The 22,209-nt window shown below is 34.0% G+C and overlaps 1 protein-coding gene across 2 annotated transcripts in view; it reads right to left on the bottom strand.

Annotated features, from left to right (window-relative positions):
• Positions 1-718: 718 nt before the first annotated feature.
• Positions 719-22,209, bottom strand: part of FAT1 (long-chain fatty acid transporter fat1) — a gene marked incomplete at its 3' end in the record, with an annotated part of 84,888 nt that continues 63,397 nt past the window's right edge. The window contains exons 7-11 of one of the 2 annotated variants that reach the window (XM_051213979.1): positions 16,842-17,152; positions 15,554-15,784; positions 7,099-8,487; positions 3,259-3,322; positions 719-1,398 (exon numbers count right to left, since the gene is read on the bottom strand). In XM_051213979.1, the coding sequence (XP_051070000.1) occupies positions 719-1,398; positions 3,259-3,322; positions 7,099-8,487; positions 15,554-15,784; positions 16,842-17,152 (2,675 nt within the window). Of the gene's footprint in view, positions 1,399-3,258; positions 3,544-3,579; positions 3,817-7,098; positions 8,488-15,553; positions 15,785-16,841; positions 17,153-22,209 lie in introns of those variants that run through there. The other variant, XM_051213980.1, reaches the window with a different exon arrangement.

The raw sequence follows: 22,209 nt of genomic DNA, 5'->3' as shown, positions 1-22,209 counted from the left end.
CCTATCCATTTCCATCGTCTTTTCCTAATGTCGTCTTCAGCTGGAAGTTGATTTGTTCTCTCCCACAGTAGACTGTTGCTGATAGTATCCAACCAATGGATGTTGAGTATCTTGCATAGACAACTATTCATAAATACTTGTACTTTATTGATGATTGTTGTTGTAGTTCTCCAAGTTTCAGCTCCATACAGTAGAACTGTTTTGACGTTCGTATTAAAGATTGTTTGACAGACATTTGTTTTGAATTCCATATATTCTTCAATTATAAGAATGCTGTCCTTGCTTTCTCAATCCACGCCTTTACGTCTAACGGTTACAATTCCTGGCTCTCAGCCAGGCGACTTGGTGTTTAACTCCCTGCGCGGCTTAGTTTTAACTCTGCCTATAACTTTTCTAGAGTTACTACCGGTTTCAAGCCAGGATAAAGAAGGAGGGTTGTGCATGAGGTTATCAACCTTCCCTCCCTCCATAGAAAACTAACTCGCCCTCCCCCCCAAAAAAAAACCACTAAACAATTCAAATTTATTATTAGTAATATTATTATATAATCTAATGAAATGAGTTATTTTATCAAAACAAAAATGTACAACTATACAATTGTTTATTTTGATCGTCTATAAGAAAAGAAGAAAAGAAAAGAAGAAAAGAAGAAAAGAGGAGAAAACAAAGAAACCAACAAACAAACAAAAAATCAATAATCGGACGAATTTCTCTAAACAAAATCAGTAGAAACTGATGAAATATTATCATGATTTGAATCATAATGTGAAGAATTCGATTGTTGTTGTTGTTGATTGTTTATCATATACATAACTGTATTAGCATTATTATCATCCATTGAATCCTTAGAATCATTTATTATTGAATTATCTATTATTATATCATATTTAAAAGATTTTTTATCATTTAATTGTTTATCAATAAAATCAATTAAATTAATTGGTGTTATTGATTGATTACCATTTTCTATTGATTTATTGATTTGTTTATGATTAAATTCATTTAATAATAAAGATTGATTATAATGATCAATAATATTTGTTGAATGATTTAAATAGAATACAGATAAATTATCATTATTATTAGATTGTTTATTAAATGTTTGTAATGTATTAGGATATTGGTTAATAATAGTATAATCAGAACAGTTTGATGATGTAGCAGCAGTAGTAGTAGTAGTATTAGTACTAGTACTAGTACTAGTAGTAGCAGTGGAAGTAGTCGAGATAACAGAAGGTGTAGAAGATGTAGTAGTAGTAGAAGGATTAGAAGTCATCATAAAAGATTGATTATCTGAAAGACAATTACCTATTTTATGTTGAATTGTATGTTGTGGTGATAAAATTGTTGTTGATTTACTTGATGGAATACTTGTTTGAATATTAGAAGTCAATGAAACTAAATGAATAAAATAGAAATAAATGAATTGAATACAATTAATAATTCAAAAGTATCACGTATGGAATGTTTACAAATGCGTTTTCTAACGGGTTCTAGGAGACTTGTCAGCCACTTTGCTATAGAATGGTAAGGGGATCCTGACATATCGTGAATTGGTCTAAGAGGTAGGCTAAGTTTGTGTATTTTTGGCAAACCTTATAATCGCGGTATTACTGATGCTGTTGGTTGTTGATCTCAAAACCAATCAATGAGAAAAACAAGACTGAAATTATAGAAAACCAACTGATTGAAGTTCTTAAGAGAATGAAGAATGAGCAGTTAATCAACGAACAGGTCTTTGAGCGCATAAAACTAACAGCATCAATAATATCGCGATTATACGGTTTGCCAAAAATACACAAACTTAGCCTACCTCTTAGACCAATTCTCGATATGTCAGGATCCCCTTACCACTCTATAGCAAAGTGGCTGGCAAATCTTCTAGAACCCGTTAGAAAACGCATTTGTAAACATTCCGTACGGGATACTTTTGAATTTATCGAGCACATAAAAGAAGTGAATGTATGTGACAAAATTATTCTATCTCTGGATGTCGAATCATTATTCACTATTGTTCCACTCACAGAGACCATTAATTTTATCTACAACTAATTATTGTCTATTTTTAATAATGGGGATATGTGGAGATTGTAATATTTTCACAATTGAAATCATAAGTCGATCTAAGCTAGATCATCACTGAAAATCTGAAAGGACTCTTCAGTAGTGCATACCTATAATTTTACAAGTAGGATTCGAGCTCAAGACTTTCGGTTTCGTGCATGAGCGCTTAACCTCTAGACTAATGAGCCAGTTTCCAACGGTGTTAATGTCTTTGATTTAGATCATGAACCGATTGATGTTAGACCACCGTTGGAAACCTGGAAGCACTGGACGGCCGTTTCGTCAAATTGTGCGACTCCTCAGAAGTGCGCGTCCACGACCCCGCTCGCAGGATTTGAACACAGGGTCTTCGGTCTCGTGCGCGAATGTCTAACCTACTGGACTACTGAGCTCACTAGTGACTAGCTTCGTGGGAGAATTCTCGGAGTTCTAGTGAGTAGCCGTGACCAGTGGAGCTAATCCATGTCGGGTAGAGACAGGTATCTGCCTCAGTACAATGGAAGATGGTCACGCAATTTCGTGGATTGGTTGATGTTAGATACTATCACCATTGGATACCGGCTCAATGGTCAAGTAGGTTAAGCGTTCGCATGCGAGACCTAAGGCCTTGTGTTCGAATTCCGCGAACGGGATCGTGGGTGCGCACTGCTGAGGAGTCCCACAATAGGATGAAACGGCCGTTTTTAACCTCGTTTAAGTTTCTTTAAAAGTGAACACCTATGAAATGGTTTTCCGCAAATGATTCAACTTAATGAGAAGTTATAGATAAGGAAGAATTAATTCATTTTTGTATTAGTTGTTTAGATCCTCCTCCTCCTCTATTGTTGGCATATGTACATCCTCTGCAGATTGACTAGATATTGCCTTAAGTCACAAGGATTATAAGCAAAGATGGATGATGGAGTACCAACTCTCGAATGCAAGTATATCCATCTAATGAGTCCCATATAGGACGAAATATGAATGCTGAATTCCATTGCTAAATGCTAACATCTCTGCTTATAAAGGTAAATAAGGTTCTTATTGAATACTCATTTCATATCGATTTACTAAATACTCTCTTTTTATAAATGAAATCTATTCTGAGAATAGAATAATGAAGCATATATATTCTATATAAGTTAAATTTTACACAACTATACTGTAATAATATTGAATGCTTTCTATAAAACTAAATAAAAATTCAAAACTAACCTTGATATTGCTGTTCTTGTGGTTTGTTATGTTCTTCTTTATTTGATGATAAAGGAAATAATGACTTGAAGTAACAGAATAAAACAATAGAAAGTAAGAGAAGATTGGTTCAATATTCAGAAGAAGAAAGAACATTTATAACTAGTTGAAATCATGAGTCAATTGAAGCTAGATCATCATAAAAACCTGGAAGCACTAGATGACCGTTTCGTCCTATTGTGTGACTCCTAATCAGTGCACATCCATGCTCCCGCCTCGCGAGACTCGAAACCAAAACCTATCAATCTTGCACGCAAACGCTTAACCTCTAGACCACTATACCTGCTAGCATCCATTGGTGTTAATGTCTAACTTTAACAAATCCACTATGTTGCGCCACCGTCCATCATTGTCATCAATGAGTTACTATCTCACAACAAATCTGGTTGAACTTCATTGATCACAACTTTACACTACAATTCCAAGAAATATCCCTTGAAGGGGTATATTAATAATCTCAATAGTTGATTGGTTGAAGAACAACAAGATGAATCAACCAATAAGATTGTTCGGATAATCTAGACAAGATTTATTTTTTCAAGCTACCTCCTTTTAACTGTGAATAGTTTAGATCTAAATGGTAACTTTTCTGTTTTTAAGGAAATATATCTAAAATGAAAAGTATCATTTTGATTGACATAAATGATATAACCGGAAATATTGAGATAAGATATTCTATTGTCAGTCATTATATAAAACATTTGTTAACTATTGAATAAGAATTGATCAATATCAACTTCCATTGTAATGAATAAGAACAACAATAGTAGGGATAATCCAATGTATTTTAATACAAACGTATTGAATCACTTAGTTAAAACTGAGTATTCTATAGTAAATAATTCATTTACAATATCACTGGTTGAAATAATGAGTCAATTGAAGTTAGACCACAACCATGGAAAACCTAGAAGCACTGGATGGCTGTTTCGTCCTCGTATGGGATTTCTCAGTAGTGCGCATTCACGATCCCGTCCCCCCGTGAGATTCGAACTCAGGACCTACCAATTTTGCGTCAGGCGCTTAATCAACTAGACCACTGAGCTAGCATCCAAGCCCTCACGCGTGAGATTGATAGGTCCTGGGTTCAAATCTCGCGAGGTGAAGTCGTGTATGCGCACTGCTGAGGAGTCGCATACTAGGACGAAACGACCGTCCAGTGCTTCTAGGTTTTTCATAGCTGTCTAGCTTCAATTGACTCATGATTTCAGCCAGTGAACTTTCTAAAATCTCCACAAAACGCTTTCTGATAATCATTTACAATATGTCAATCAGTTGTTTTAGACTTGATTGTTCTTTTGTTTACACAGCAATTATTCTCTGTTCTCATCCTGTTTTCTTCGATCTTATTAACCTTCTGCTACTGGACATTTCACTCTTGATTGATGATATATATTACTTATATCTGTCGATATCAGTAGCATATATTACATACTAAGTATATTTTCATTATGTATTACACTAATATTATGAATAAGAACTAGTGATGTATTGAATAATCTTCAATTTGTTTTACTAGTGATTATTCAAGTAACGAATATTATTATTTGTGATAGGATTAAATTGAAGGAATGAGTTTAGATCGCCTAATCGATATATCTTCGATCCACATAGTTCTAAGCCTTTAGACTGAACCAATAATGGAGAGGTATAGAATTCGTACTTAAGTAAATAATTCAAGTACTCAGCTTTCAACAATTGAACACTACTTAATCCAATCTGTACAATTAAGTAGTAATAATCAGCATATATTTGCGACCTTAAATTGCAATAAGAATAAATTGCCTACCTCACAATGGTTTGTAATTTACTTTGGCTGAAATTTAAGATTGAGTGAGAGTATAATTTATGGACAACCTTTGGGCGACGCTGAAATGGTCTTGAGAATGTCCACCTACTGATTAGGGTTGAATGAGGGTTTTAAACCTGCGTGAAAGATAAGGATTGTGATTTATAGTTGATGGCTAGGGATAGGGATTAGATTTAGGGTTTTCATCACGAACTGACTTCAGCTAAAATGCCAAGACTCTATTTAGCCAAATGGATACAGAATTTCGCACCGACATTCAAGACCTGTTATCGTAATTCTGATTGGTTTGTTCACACATTATGGTCTTGTCTAAGACTGTTATGCCATGCATTCAACTTTAGTGGATGACATCAATTTAGCCTTTATCATTAATAATCACAGTCCGAATGTTTTGAAACTTATGACTAAATGGGTTTAATCAGGTAAATCATTCAGAATGCACATGAAGTGATAGAGGCTGATTAATCTCAATCTTGAATTTCAACAACAGGAAATTAAAAACTATTCGTCACACTTTCATTCCTATTGAACAAGTGAGTTATTACCTGATCTGAATGTATTAGTAATTAACGTGATTGCGTTTGAGACATTTGGTATCAAGTTCGAGTTCCATTGTGAACTTAACACTAAGATGGAGATTTATCCACATGAAAAGTTTCATATAAGATGATACGTCCACTTTGGCCCTTATTGTCAGGTATAATCTAATTATGTAAAAATACATTATCTGTTTCGGTAAATTACTACAATTTTCAATACAAATGTCAAGATAGTTCTACTGTATGGAGAAGAAACCTGGAGAACTACGAAAGCAATCATCCAGAAGATACAAGTGCTCATTAACAGCTGTCTAGCAAAATACTTCGAATCCGTTGACCAGACACTGTCAGCAACAACCTACCACGGGAGAGAACAAACCAGATCCCAGTGGAGGAAGAAATCAGGAAGAAGTTTTGGAGGTGGATAGGACACAGATTGAGGAAAGCACCCAACTGCATCACAAGGTAAGCCCTCATTTGGAACCCTCAAGATCAAAGGGGGTGATGAGGAAGATCAAAGAACAGAATACGCTGAGAAATGGAGACATACATGAGAAGAATGAACAAGAAATGGATAGAACTGGAAAGGAATGCCGAGGATCGAGTGTGTTGTAGAATGCTGGTCTGTTGCCTATGCTTTTGAGTCACAGTAAAATGATCTTGAGGATGTCCACCTATTTACTAGGACTAAATGATGAGAGTTATAAAGCTGTGCGACGAATTAGAATTATAATTTACTGGTGATGGTTAAGGTTAGGAATTAGAATTAGAGTTTTCATCACGAACTAACATTAGCTATAATACTGAAATGGTATTTGTTATATCCTAGTGAAGATCTTATTACGAGTAACTTCTGAGGCCTATTAATAGACTAATATTATATATATATTCCAACTGTATAACTGTTCAGTAACTAGATTATGTATATTTATATCTCTCTTATCATAAGCTTCATTTTGAACTATAGACTATTTCGATGATACGATTTAATGTCTCTAAGTTATGTTCAGCTTATTTATTACCGCCTCCCCCTCCCCATAATCACAGGCACTTTTGGGCTTGATCATGTACAAAGGTTATTTCCTATTTTATGGTATGACGTGGTCTGTTCAGCCGGTATATGAACTAAGTATATCTGAAATAAATGATTCGCATAGAGGAAGGTGCAATCGGTATTCTAAACTCAACTGGACGGGCTAGGCAAACAAACGACCATTAATGACGCTAGACTATTCATATCGGTTGAACGTCATTGACTGAATAAAGTAAAAGAGTGAATAAGTCATATTTTGATTGGTCAATAAATTATATGATAACTAACCGAATATAAAATCGTAACAGAATTTAACTAAATGATTATATATATGAATCTCGCGCCAAAATCTATGACCTTCTATCTTAAATCTGATTGGTTCACCTATAAATAAATAAACAATCAATATTGTAACTTACCTGATTATTATTATTATTATTATTATTATTATGTGGTATTACAATATATTCCCAACTTCTAGCAGTTTTTAATTGATTTATTTCATTCGAATTATGATCATGATTATTATTATCATCATTCATTGATGCATTCAATAAATTCATTGAATTATCGAATTTCTCTGATTTTTTTAATTTTAACGATTGTGTAAAATAAATAGGATCAATTTTATTATTATTATTATTATTATTATTATTATTATTCATGATACTATTAATCGTATCTGTTGCCATGGTAACATTATTCATATTATTTATCATATCTATTGTTGATATATTCATAGGTAATATTGATTTATTTTTTAAATCTTCATCATTCATCATCGTTTTACATAAATTCAATGGATCATTATTATTATTATTATTATTATTATTATTATTATTGTTACTATGATGAGATTGTTGTAAATAATCAAGATTCGAATTGATCAATGTACTACTATTACTATTACTACTTATATGTTGTTCATATTGATTATATTGTGGTAATGTATAATTATTAGAATCTTGTTTATTAATAATCCAATATTTTTCATAATTTTGTTTTAATTCATTATTATTATTATTGATTGGCATTGTTAAATATATTGATTGTTTATCATTGATTATTGGTAATGTTTTTTGATAATTTCTATATGATATATATTCATTGAATGGTAAAAATGTTTTATAATTTTCATGATTTTTTTGTTTATTTTTTAATGAATTATTTTCTTCAATCAATATTGATTTTAAGGATATATTACTGAATTGATCAATATATGGATTATTTTCATTATTGAATAAGATAGATTGATTGGAATGATATTGATTATTGATTATTGATTTATTAGGATATAATATTGTATTATTATTATTATTATTTGTATGATATTTTGAATTTAATATATTTTTCCAATTAAATTTATTATCAGTTAATTTGATATTATTTAATGAATTATCATTACGTAATAGATATTGCATTCGACCATTTCTACTACTACTACTATTATTATTAGTAGTAGTAGTAGTGGTGGTAGTATTATTATTATTATGATGATAACGAAAACTTTGAAATCCTCGTCGACCGCATACATATACAGTAATCCCTAATAATACAAGTATGATAGCACAACTTAATGCAACTATAGCAACTAATATAGAACTAGTATTTAATGGATTATTTTCATCATAATTATGAAATTCATTGGTTTTCATTAATTTCTCATGATCATTTATTAATGAATAATATTGATTATCTTTGAAACGACGATGTAAATTTAATGATTTAATATCATTATTTAATAAATTTGTAGAATGATGTAAATTAGTAAATCGATTCGAATATATACGTGGTGGTGAATCAATTATCTATATATGAAATGAGGGGGGGAAATAATAGAAATAATCAATTATAAATCATTTAGAATGATACTTGATTGATTTTTCGAAAGAAGAATATATTGGATAGTAACTGTTAAGAGTTATTTTTTGCTAGGGTTGAAGCTATCACGAGTTCACTTAATCTGCGAACAAGAAACAAGACTCGGTGACCAAAGACCAGTAAGTTAGCTATTGATACGTTCCAGCCCTCGTTAACTAAAGGGAGAAGTTCAAGCTTGGAATGGGGAAGTATATTCTGCACACAGCCAGAAACGAGCGATCACAACAAACACTAATTCAATACGTATATATACAGTACAAAACCGTCCTTGGCAAGAGTTACTAAATAGCATACTAAAAGACGCAACGGACCGATAGCATTTAAGATATTTCTCAGTGGGAAATACGACATGAAGGTGACAAGAGCGTCTTTGGTGCGAATATGAAGAAATTCAAATTTTCTAAATAAAACTACAAAAATAAGGTTCTTTCTCAAGTGAGTTCTGGGGATCTAACGTCCCCAACATTTATGAACTATCATTATATAGATTTTTATTGGATAACTACTAAGTAATTAGATTATATTGAAGATGTTATAGGTATTTGTAGTTTGACAACACTCTAACCAGTAACATTTTCTATAAATGAATTGTGCTCACCTAGTGAAATCAAAAGTGAGAAGTGATGAGGTTTGAAGATATATTTAATAGGCTATCAATCTATCGAGAATCAAGTGATTTAGGCTAGCTAACGATTGTAAAGGATGTTGAGCATAGAGTTCCCACTCATGATCTGGTGCAGATGCATAATCGAGCTCCTTCAGCTAGATAAGTACATTAAAACTAATGTGATCAGTATCTAAATGTTGAAGACTTATAGAGCTATTGTTTTTAAGGATTTATTTACCGCTACAATATGTATGTATGTGAATCCTCAAGGCGAAAGGAAAAGAGGAAGACCAAAGAACACATTACGCCGAGAAATGGAGATAGACATGAGAAAAATGAACAAGAATTGGATGGAACTAGAAAAGAATGCCCAGGACAGAGTGGGTTGGAGAATGCTGGTCGGAGGCCTATGCTCTATTGGGAGTAACAGGCGGAAGTAAGAAGTAAGTAAGTAAGTACAATATGTATGTTCGTATTTGTTTTGACATAAGTTTTTAATTCCGTCTATTGGTTACTGTTATATGATTTACTATTCTTCATTTATTCCCATTCTATTCGTTACAGTCTTCTTTACTCATATACACTTTTGGGCTTGAACTTGTATAATTTTTATTTATGGTATGCTGCGATCTGATTTGTTTGAATATAAACTAAATATGTCTGCAATATACGATTCATGTAGTGGTTCCTGATAATTTTGTTATGAATTGAGCTAGGCGATAAACGACTATAAAGAAGACCAATGAAGACTTAGAATTGACATAAAGTTGTTAGGGTTGATTGACATGTTATTGATTCAGCACAAAGACAAGGTCATAAAAGTCTATATTCTAATTACTGTTATTTTATAGGTCATGGCACATGACAGATAGAAGTTTCATTTTAATCAGATAGGAATAAAGTTTGATATTTCCAGATTTAAAGAAAAAGGACATTACCTTGAGACTTATGAGTCTTTATCTTCAAACACATAGTTTGAAGTTGAGTCAATTTGTCATAATACTTAATCATTATTCTAAGCGGTGACTAGTAATGATTTCTCTTAGACTATCGGTATAACTGATGTTTAATAAAATGAACGATCCATATTCATTAAGAGTACTTTCGATTACTTTCAAGAATATTATTTAATGTCAGTTAAAGATATAGCTGATATTGTAATATACACTTCATATTGATAAATCTGAAAATGATTAAACATACAATGAGTTCATGATCTCAATTAAAAACTTAATAATCTCCACAACCCTATACTGTTAATTACCATGTGCTCAATAGTGACTAACTTCATAAGTGAATTCTCGGAGTTCTAATGAGAAGCTGTGACCAGCGGAGCTCATTTGTGTCAGATAGAGACAGGTATCTACTTTAGTACAATGGAAGATGGTTGCCCAATTTCGTGGATTGGTCAAAGTTAGATATTCACACCGTTGGATATCGACTGGTTCAGTGATCTAGAGGTTAAGCGTTCGTGCACGGGATCGTGGATTCACATTGCTGAGGAGTCCCACGATAGAACCGAAAAGCCGTCCAGTGCTTCATGGTTTTCAGTGGTAGTCTAACATCAATCGCATCATGATCTCAATCAAAAACGTAATCATCTTCAAAACCCCTTACTGACAAACATTCAAAAAACACAACTTCTTGATGTTTGATTATTTTCCTGAAGATGTTCAGACAAGACTGTTCAATAGCTGATAGTTTGCAAAATCTTATTCCCGTTTTTTCTTCTTTTTAAAAAATTTAGAACAATTCAGTGACAATCATATGAGTATCAAAATTACTCACATTTATCTACATACAAACATTCCTGTGTATATACACATGGTAATAGACTTACTACTCATGTACTTTAACTACAGAATGATATGTTTTAATGTGTTTTTTTATTCCCTCATAAAACCATATCCGATACAGATATTCAATGAGAAGGTTAAATAAGACAATCACAGAAAGTGAGCGAGAGAAGGGGGGTAGGAGAGAGAGAGAGTCACACACACACACACAAGTTTAGTTACTTGGATAGAAACAGTATAAGTAAAATTATTTTCTATCATAGTAAATAAAAGAAAAAAAATAACCTGAGAATAAGAATAAAACCGGAAATTTAAATGTTTGTCTATTTTGTAAAGTTTCTTTAAAGACTATTATTTGTTGGTGTTGTTGTTGTTGTGTTGATATGTAGTCTACAATGTAACAGCTTGGATACATATATCAATATACATCCTTACTTACTTACTTACGCCTGTTACTCCAAATGGAGCATAGGCCACTGACCAGCATTCCACAACACACTCTGTCCTGGGCCTTCTTTTCTAGTTCCATCTAATTCTGGTTCATTTTTCTCATGTCTATCTCCATTTCTCGGCGTAATGTGTTCTTTGGTCTTCCTCTTCGTCGCTTCAGCCTTGAGGATTCCATATGAGCGCTTGTCTTGTGACGCAGTTGAGTGCTTTCCTCAATGTGTGTCCTATCCACTTCCAGCGTTTCTTCCTAATTTCTTCCTCCACTGGAATCTGGTTTGTTCTCTCCCATAGTAGGTTGTTGCTAATAGTGTCCGGCCAACGGATCTGAAGTATTTTGCGTAGACAATTGTTAATAAACACCTGTATTTTCTGGATGATGGCTTTCGTAGTTCTCCAGGTTTCTGCCCCATACAGTAGAACTGTGTTGACATTTGTATTGAAAATCCTGACATTGGTGTTGGTTGACAGTTGCTTTGAGCTCCAGATGTTCCTCAGTTGTGAATATGCTGCTCTTGCTTTGCCGATCCGCGCCTTCACATCTGTATCAGATCCACCGTGTTCATCAATGATGCTGCCCAAATATGTAAAGGTTCTTACATCTTCCGAATCTTCCCCGTCAATTGTGATTGGATTGGTGCATTCTGTGTTGTATCGGAGAATCCTGCTTTTCCCTTTGTGTATATTGAGACCTACTGCTGCTGAGGCTGCTACTACACTGTTCGTCTTCTCCTGCATCTGTTGTTGCGTTTGGGATAGAAGAGCCAGATCATCATCATACATATAGGTAAATTCTATTACACAATTAGTTATGATTTCAAGTGAACAAAACAAATAATAAAGAAGAAATCATTGATTTAAAATGAAGTGAGAAAAAAAATAAAGAAAAGCATAGTGATAAACATAGACAAGTTAGTAATTACATATCGTTATGACCAAATCTATGACGTTGATAGATAGTAACTAAATCAAGTAAAATAGTGACAGTACTTCATTGATAAGATTAAATATTTACTAATTAACAGTGAATCATGTGATTTAAAACTTTATCGTTTAACGATCTATTCATCTGACATTAAGCCATTAACTGGGAAAGTTGAAACTTCCAGAAAGCAATTCTATCGTTAGATGATGATACCTATTTGGATTCTGTATTCATTAAGTATTAATTGTTGTTTTATAAGATGGTAGTTGAAGGTAGTCAACTGGAAACCTTGGACTTAAGTTTTGTGCTACTTGGTATTTATCAGCAAATATATCTCAGTCTTACAGAAAGTCAGTAATCGCCTAGACAGCTCAGTGGTAACGTTTCTCAATATGAAGCTGTGTAACACGGGTTCGAATCCGTCAGGGAGCATCAGTTCCAACAAGATTACAGGTACACCTTGATGATGAGTTCTAAAATAGCACGAAATCTAAGTCCAGGGTTTCTTGTTGATTACCTCTAATCACTATTTTATCTCAACATAGTGCATGTAATCTCAAGTTATGTAAACTGGTGGCCGAATTGACACTTTGTCGATAGGATTTGATCTGAACTAAAAAGAACCTGGCATAAATGAAATTGATCACTACCGAATGATCGATCAATTGTTATTGTTATTATTTATTCTACTGTTGATAAATTACAGTTAATTAATTATATACCTGATATTTACTTTTGTATCATAAATGACTTAGTTACATACAAAATATGATTTCTTGTCATTGGTTCTTTATGGCCTTAAAACTAATATGCATTATCATAATACTGATTGAGATTATGAACCGAGTGATATTAGACTACCATTGAAAACCTGGGAACATTGGATGGCTATTTCATCCTATTATGGGACTCCTCCGCAATGCTTAATAATCTCCATAACAGTCTTGATTATTATCTGGAATGAAGAGGACTTATCATTAATAGGCTCTATAATTTACTGATCCCGTTTAGTGAAAATAAAAACGTTCCATGGATATGAATTGCTGATGAATATGAAATTTCATTAAAAATTTTTTTTGATGTACAGAAGGTTTTACAGTCCATTATGACAAATACTTATGTAATAATAGTGGATTGATTTTAGATGTTATAAAAATGATGAGTCAATTGAAGCTAGACCACCATGGAAAATCTAGAAGCACTGGACGGCCGTTTCGTCCTAATATGGGACCTCTCAGCAGGTCTGTTGTGAGATATCAACTCACTGAAGACAATGGTGTACAGTGGCTCGACTTCGTGGATTGGTTGAAGTTAAACATTAACACCGTTGGATGCCAACTCAGTGGTCTAGTTGGTTAAGCGCGTAGCGCGAGAGTGATAGGTCTTGGGTTCGAATCTCGCGAGGGACGGGTTCGTGGATGTGCACTGATGAAAAGTCCCATACTGGGACGGAATAGCCGTCCAGTACTTCCAGGTTTCCCATGGTCGTGTAGCTTCAGTTGACTCATGATTTCAATAAGTGAAATTTCTAAAAATCTCCACAAAACCTCTTCTGGTTACAAAAATGATCACAAATGTGTATATATCAATAAATGTACTTTAGATAAAAAGTTATTTAATATGTGGGGGCAGTCGTGGTGGTGTTGGTGGTTCTGATTTCCATCTAGACAGGAATATCAATAGGAATTTCAGAAGAAAAGAAACTGCAGTTGTAGTCATAATAGATGTAGGCTAATATTATGAAATGATGGAGGTATACGGTAGATTTAATTGATAGTGGTTATAATGTAGATAAATTGGAATCATTTCGAATGATCTAATGTAATAGATGAAATAGCATACAAACAAAACTTCAGTTACTTCTATAATTATGACTGATTAGTTCTAATTAGTGTATGGTATTGATAAGATTGAAACAATTTTAGGTTGTCATTGTCAGATTAGATATATTACAGCAGAATTTATGTTGATAATGTTAATTTTACAGCAGCCTTAGCAGCAGTAGGTCTCAACATACTCAAACGGAAAAGCAAGATTCTCCGATACAATACAACATGCAACAATTGAATCACGCTTGATAGAGAAGTTTTGGAAGATGTAAAAAACATTTACATATCTGAGTAGCGTCATTGATGAACAGGGTGGATCTGATACAGATGTGACGGTACGGATAGGCAAAGCGAGAGGAGAATATTTACAACTGGAGAACATCTGGAACTCAAAACAATACAGTTCTACTGTATGGGGAGGAAACCTGGAGAACTACGAAAGCCCTCATCCAAAAGATACAAATGTTTATTAACAGTTGTCTATGCAAAATACTTCGGATTCGTTGACCAGACACTATCAGCAACAACCTACTATGGGAGAGAACAAACTAGATTGCAGAGGAGGAAGAAATCAGCAAGAAGTGATGGAAGTGGATAGGACTCACATTGAGGAAATCACTCAACTGCGTAACAAGTTAAGCCCTCACATGGAATCCTCAATGCCAAAGGGGGTGATGAGGAAGACCAATGAACACATTACGCTGAGAAATGGGGACAGACATGAAAAGCATGAACAAGAATGGGATAGAACTAGAATAGAATACCGAGGACAGAGTGTGTTATAGAATGCTATGGCCTATTCTCCATCAGAAACAACTACTAATTTAATTTAAATGAAACCCTAACAGAAAAACTGTATCATTATAGGGTTGTGGAGATTATTAAGTTTTTGATTGAGATCATGAACCTATAGATGTTAGACCAGTATTGAATACCTGGAAGCACTGGATGGCCGTGACCAGTGCAGGTAATCCGTGTCGGATAGAGAAAAGTATCTACTTCAGTACAATGAAAGATGGTTGCCCAATTTCGTGGATTGGTTGGGGTTAAACATTCACACCGTTGGATGCCGGCTGGTTCAGTGATCTAGAAGGTGAGTATTCGCGCGCGAGACTGGAAGGCTTGGATTCAAACTTTGCAAGCGGGGTGGTGGATGCGCATTGCTAAGGAGTCCCACAGTAGGACGAAACAGCCGTCCAGCGCTTCCAGATTTTCAATGGTAGTCTAACATCAATCAGTTCATGATCTTAGTCAAAAACTATAAAGACAGAATATAGTTTGGTTGATTTCAATATATTCGGATATTGCTGTAATACAATTTATAGACTAGTCAAGTTAAAACTCAAAAAAATTGATTTTGTAAAAGTAAAAACAAAAAAAATCACTTACTCTAACCGTTAGTTTCACTTCTGTTGTACGTGATGGAATACCAGCGTCTTGTATATGTATTACTAATGGATATAAACCAATATCTTGTATAGTTAATTCACGATCAATTATTAATTCCGCTGATGTACTACCAAGACGAAAGACTGAAGCTTGATTGCCAGAATATAAATTGAAATGTAATAACGAATTATGTCCTTCATCGGGATCACGTGCTTCAATTCGTGCTACTATCTGAAAGAGATTAGTAAGTTACATTACAATATGATACAAAAACATGAAAAGCGAGACGAAAATTATACAGTAGTATGTAAACACATAACGGAGGAAGAAATCAGGAAGAAGCACCGGAAGTGGATAGGGCACACACTGAGGAAAGCATCCGGCTGTGTCACAAGACAGACCTTTATTTGGAATCCTCAAGGAAAAGATTAAAACCAAAGAACCCATGACGCCGAGAAATGGAGATAGACATGAGACGAATGAACAAAAATTGGATAGAACTGGAAAGAAAGGGCAAAGACAGAGTGTGTTGGAGAATGCTGGTCAGCGGCCCATGCTCCATTGGGAGTAACAAGCGTAAGTAGGTAAGTAAGTAAAATGTGAACATAAAATTTAATAGTAGATAGAATATCATCATATACCACTACACAGTGACCGATTTTAAACCATGAAACTCAAGGTCTCTAACTATAAAACAGTATTGTATTGTGTCTCTTGAGTACAAATTGAGCTGAGTAGCTTTAACTCGTTCTGAATCATTGGTATTTAATCGAATAATTTGCAAATTGTACAGAACTAACTGGGATTCTAGGAATATCAGGTGTAACGACTCAATTATCACTGTGGATCTTATCTTTACTCACTAAACATAGACTTCAGGGGTCTTCTTTTTGTTCCCAATCGATAATGAAAACTAAAACAGTAGTGAATCAATTCAAAAGTCTAACGATTGATCAATCCTAGAGGGAACAGAGCATTGGCTTTTGAATTGAGTAAACAAATTTATTATAATAATAATTCATCTTGTATTGATTGTTTGGATCTTCTCATTGATTTTTAAAGATTATTATGGATCAGTCAGTTTTGGCATATGTGCATTCTAGTCGAATTGTCTCAATATTTCCAGGAAATCACAAGCATTTGAAACAGAGATGGATAGTGGAGTGAATATCAACTCTTGGGTTCAGATACATCCACCTGAAGAGTTCGAAATCGGACGAAACATGGGTCCTAACCATCATTCATCTTTGTTTCAAAGTTAATAAAAGATTAATTCAATTCTACTTACTTCACCTGGTGGTTCCCGATAAGATACACTAATATTACCTTTACCATTAACTGGAAATACAACAATTGGATCATGATCATTTGTATCAGTTACATGTATATGAACTTTAGCTGTTGCTGAACGTGATGGTTTACCATGATCAATTAATAAAACAATTAATTCATAATTTGCTTGTTTTTCACGATCTAATAATTGTAAAGTTGTTATTTCTCCAGTGGAACTATTCAATCTAAAATGAGATGTTGTACCAAGTAAACGAAAATGTAATTGAGCATTTTCATCAATATCATTATCGGTACCAAGTAGGATACCTAAAAAATATTTAAAAAAATTTGATAAGTGAATGAAATCAATGTTTATTAATCCACTCAAGTAAGTTTTTAAGTAGTCTTCGTCACAGGTTGATCTCAGTTGGAGTGCTATAGAAAGCTGTTCCATCCTAGAAATGGACACCTAAAATAGTTACATCTTAAGTTCGTCTACTGTTACTCGTAGTCCAAAGACAAGGTAAAGGAGTAGAGTTGAGCATGGGTTTAGTGACCACATTCTTTGAGACTATGAAGTATCTGAAATGATTGTCACTATCATGTAAATCTTACAATTGGTTATACTGTAAAATCGTACTTGAAGGGAGGCTCACAGATGCGTTTTAATTTGAGAATAGTGTCAAACGAATCTTCTTATTCTCATTCTTTCTTTTGATGATTGACTAGGTTATGAAATCTCTAAGTCACAGGAGAAGCATGGAATACAGTAGGTAGCTTGGATATAGCTAGACGGTTTGGACCTTACGAGTAACTTAACTTTCCCATCTTATGCACAGTAACCAGTGTAGATGAAGACAGTCATTGTGAAAGCAGCTTCCAAAACAGTAGGTTTCAGTATTCACATAGGAGAAAGTAAGACTATAATATACAACACAGAGGACATTAATCCAATCATATTTGATAGAGAAGCTCTAAAAGAGGTAGAAGCCTAAAACTTAGAGAACTACTTTCAACATCATCAAAAAAGTACGGATATTTATAAAAGACCATCCACTAAAAATACTCCGGATCCTTCGACCAGATATTGTCAGCAACAATCTACTGTGGTAGAGAACAAACCGGCTTCCTTTTTAAGAAGAAATTAGGAAAAGACTCTGAAGGTGAATAGGACATACATTATGAAAATCATCAATTTCTCTCAAGATGCAAACTCTAACTTGAAATATTGACGACAAAATAAAAAGGAAGACCAAAGAACATGTTGCACTGGGAACTGAAGGCTTGATATCAAATAAATGAATAAGAAGTGAAAACAACTGGAAAGTAGAGTATATGATATTGGTGGAGTTTTGTTCTCTGAGCTGGATGGTTTGGTCGTGGAGCTTTCATCGTTCTTCTGAACGACATCATCAGCACAAACTTCAGATAGAAGTCTATCTGAAGTTTGTGCTGATGATGTCGTTCAGAAGAACGATGAAAGCTCCACGACCAAACCATCCAGCTCAGAGAACAAAACTCCACCAAAATCATCCACCTGAGCTACAAATCTTCTCCACCATCTCAGAGTATATTATAGAATAAGCTGTAAAATTGGCAGTCTATGCCCCAAGAGTGGTAACGAGCTTTGATAAAATGTATACATACTTCAGTAATTTTCGGAGCAATTACCTCAAACATCAACAATCAATCCAATGAAGAACTTGATTGTCAAACTGACACTAAATACTTCATCATATTCATTAGTATTAATCAGTCCCCATTTTGTTATACATTTGATGAGTCATTTTTGATCACAAAATAATTAACCATTTGTAATTAGTTGCTTTAAGTTTACCACAAAACAAAAATTAAAAACTACTTTTTATTGAACATGACACAATCATCATTATCATCATCATCATCCGAAGCATCATCATCATCCAAAGCATCATCCGAAGCATCATCATCATCATTATCATCCGAGGCATCATCATCATCATCCAAAGCATCATCCGAAGCATCATCATCATCCAAAGCATCATCCGAAGCATCATCATCATCCAAAGCATCATCCGAATCATCATCAACATCAAGAAAAGAGTAATCAAATAAGCCATAAAGTCATAAAAAAGTATTTATGGTTGCCTTTCCACAATGTCCAAACTATATTTATATATTTACTTTGGTATTTGTACATTGTGTTTTTTGTTAGCTGACTGCCTATGAATGTGTTACGGTCTTTTTAAAGGATTATGACAGATAATGAACATGTATGTCAAGTAGTTGACAAGAACAACAATTTTACAATTCAAAGTTATTTTCAATATAAAAATGCACTTTTATGTTAACTAATTTGATGTTTGTAGTAAACTAGAGAAAACTATTATTATTGATTGTTACTAGGTGACAATGATTTTTGACTGACTTCGGTTAGATAACTGTTGAAAAGTATGAACTGTTGATTGGATCGTTTCATTCTGATGATACGACACTTCAGTAGTGTACACTTGGGAAGTTCCAGATAGATCATACCTAGAATTGATAAGTTTAATTCGAAGGATTGTATCTATAAGGTTTATTTAATGAAAAAATACTATAAAACTTTTTAATATTTCATAGATAACCTCTTCATTATTGGAATTGACCAGTCATTCGGTGTAATAGATAATTTATCTTCAGGAGGAGTTTGTGGAGATTTTAGAAATTTCACAGAACAAAATCATAAGTCAATTGAAGCTAGACCACAACCGTGGAAAACCTGGAAGCACTGGACGGCCGTTTCATCCTAGTATGAAACTTCTCACGAACCCGCACCCCGTGAGACTCGGACTCAGGACCTATCAGTCTCGCGTCAGGCGCTTAACCAACTGGATAACTGAGCCGGCATCCAATCTCCACAAACCCCTTTTGATAATAATCATCTGCTCACTAGTGACTGACTTCAAGAGATACTCCTGGAGTTCTAGTGAGAAGCCGTTACCAGTGGAGTTAAATCAGGTCTAATGTGAGATATCAACTCACTGAAGGGAATGGTGTACGGTGGCGCAACTTCGTGGATTGGTTGAAGTTAGACGTTAACACCGTCGGGTGCCGGCTCAGTGATCTAGTTGGTTAAGCGCCTGGCGCGAGACTGATGGGTCCTGGGTTCTAGTCTCACGCGGTGCTTGATCATGGATGCGCACTGCTGAGGAGCACCATACTGGGACGAAACGGTCGTCCAGTACTTCCAGGTTTTCCATGGTTGTGGTCTAGCTTCAATCGACTCATGATTTCAATCCGTGAGATAATTCATCTGACTAACAATCGTATAGTAAACCGGTTTAATTTTACCATTTATATGAATCATTTAAAAAAAAACTAGGTCAACATGTGATAATTGACATTTTCAACTTTAGTAAATTGACAATGTTACTTAGCAATTATTCAATACCTAATGGACTGTTGTTTTTTTCTTTCAAACTATCCTTAGTTTATAATAAAATAACAACAATTAGAGTACATGAAATACTTTATCAAATCATATAACAAATAACATATTTCAGAAAGGAGGGGGTTTTATGGATATTACAATACTTTTTATTAGTTAAGATCATGAATCAATGGAAGCTAAACCACCACTATGAAAAATCTGGAAGAACTGGACGATTGTTTTCGTTCTATTGTGAGATTCCTCATCATTATGCATCCACGATACCTCCCTTTCGCGGGATTCGAACCCAGGACCTATCAGCCCTATTCATCATTCAGTTCATAATATCTTCCTGTAATTCATTCACATTCAATTTGACAACAAATAGGGTTCAATGATCTTCAAAAAAACTAACAAACAAACAAATTTTAACTAACATATTCTTTCATCTGTGTATCCAACAGCAAACCACTAATGCTGGTGATGGGTATACAAGTTGATATGACAAGACTATCATTTATGGACGAACCAATCAGATAAAAGATAACAGGTCTCAAATTTTGACGCGAAATTTATCCATTTATTTAGCAAAATAATATTTTGGCATTATAGTTGATATCAGTTAATGATAAAAATCATAAATCTAATTCCTAACCTTAATCCAATTCCTTACCGTAGTTTATAATCCTCATTTAGTCCTAGATAGTAGATGAACATTCTCAAGATCAATTTAGTGTCGCTCAAAGGTCATCCATAAGTTATACTCTCATTGTTGATATTGAAGTAACCCTCTTTTCTTAGGCGCATCATTAACTATCAGTTAAGTACATTTTATTATTTTATTTTAACACATAGATATTGGTACAAGGAGGCACCAAATAGATATGCGCCACACAGATCTCATTTGATATGTGTAAGGGCTATGATACTGTTCGGGTGCCCGAACCGAAACAGGTGGTTTCCTTAATAGGCCATACCCGAAGCCTTCAACCTGAAAGTTTGATCCACAAGGCAGTGGAGCAACGTAAGGAGATACAGTCCCATGGTAGCCGGTGACCAATTATTGGTTCATATCCCATTTGTTTCCTTCAGGATAGTGGAGTTCACGTGCACCATTGATTTGGAATCAGGGTTTTCCAACTCCCCTAGATGGACTCTCTATGCCCACCAACCCGGTTAAAGCACCAGACATTTGCTTTTCATTCTCTCAATTTCATGAACAGCACCCTCACCACGAGGAGGCAATGAGTAGGACTTCCCTGGAAGAGACTATATACGCGTAGCCATGTGAGAGCATTTCGAGAGGGAGATTGGACTCTCCCAACTCTCGGCCGTACCAGAGCATTTGGGAGCCGTTAACTACAACATAGAACCAAGCATATCACTAACTATGTTTAGTTATTTACAACATTCTAAATAACCATAAAGCTTTGATTCAATTGGTTGAATATTATATCCTTCTATAATGTATATATATGGCACCATTTTTAAGCACAAATAATAATAATCTATACACATAAATACATACCATATATATACTACTAATAAGAAAGTAAATAATGTGAAAACTACAATTGATTAATTACACACTTACTACTATTATAATAAAACGTTAGTTATAAAAAAAAATACAAATAGAGTATTCAATCCTTGTTGTTGTTTTTTTCTTTTTTCTCTTTTTCTCTCTCTTTTTTTCTTTATTCACCTCATATTAATTTGATACATAAAACTTAAAGGCTACTACTTAAATCAATACAGGAAAAAATAACTGATTCTTTCTTTCTTTTCTTTTTCTCTTTTCTTTTCTTTTCTTTTTTTTAATTATTATTTATTGTAATTTCATTAGTTAATAAGAGATTGGTGGTTGAAATGTATAATTTATATTAGTTTGGTTGTAACTATTGTCTCCTATTATGATATGGAGCCAAAAATCGTATATTCATAGAATAGTAAGTGATAGATATGATATACTTGAAAATGATTTTGAACCAAA

This window comes from Schistosoma haematobium, chromosome 3, assembly GCF_000699445.3.
Source record: "Schistosoma haematobium chromosome 3, whole genome shotgun sequence".
Classification (NCBI taxonomy): domain Eukaryota; kingdom Metazoa; phylum Platyhelminthes; class Trematoda; order Strigeidida; family Schistosomatidae; genus Schistosoma; species Schistosoma haematobium.
Note: the sequence above shows the minus strand (reverse complement) of the source record. Positions and strands in the feature narration are given on the sequence as shown.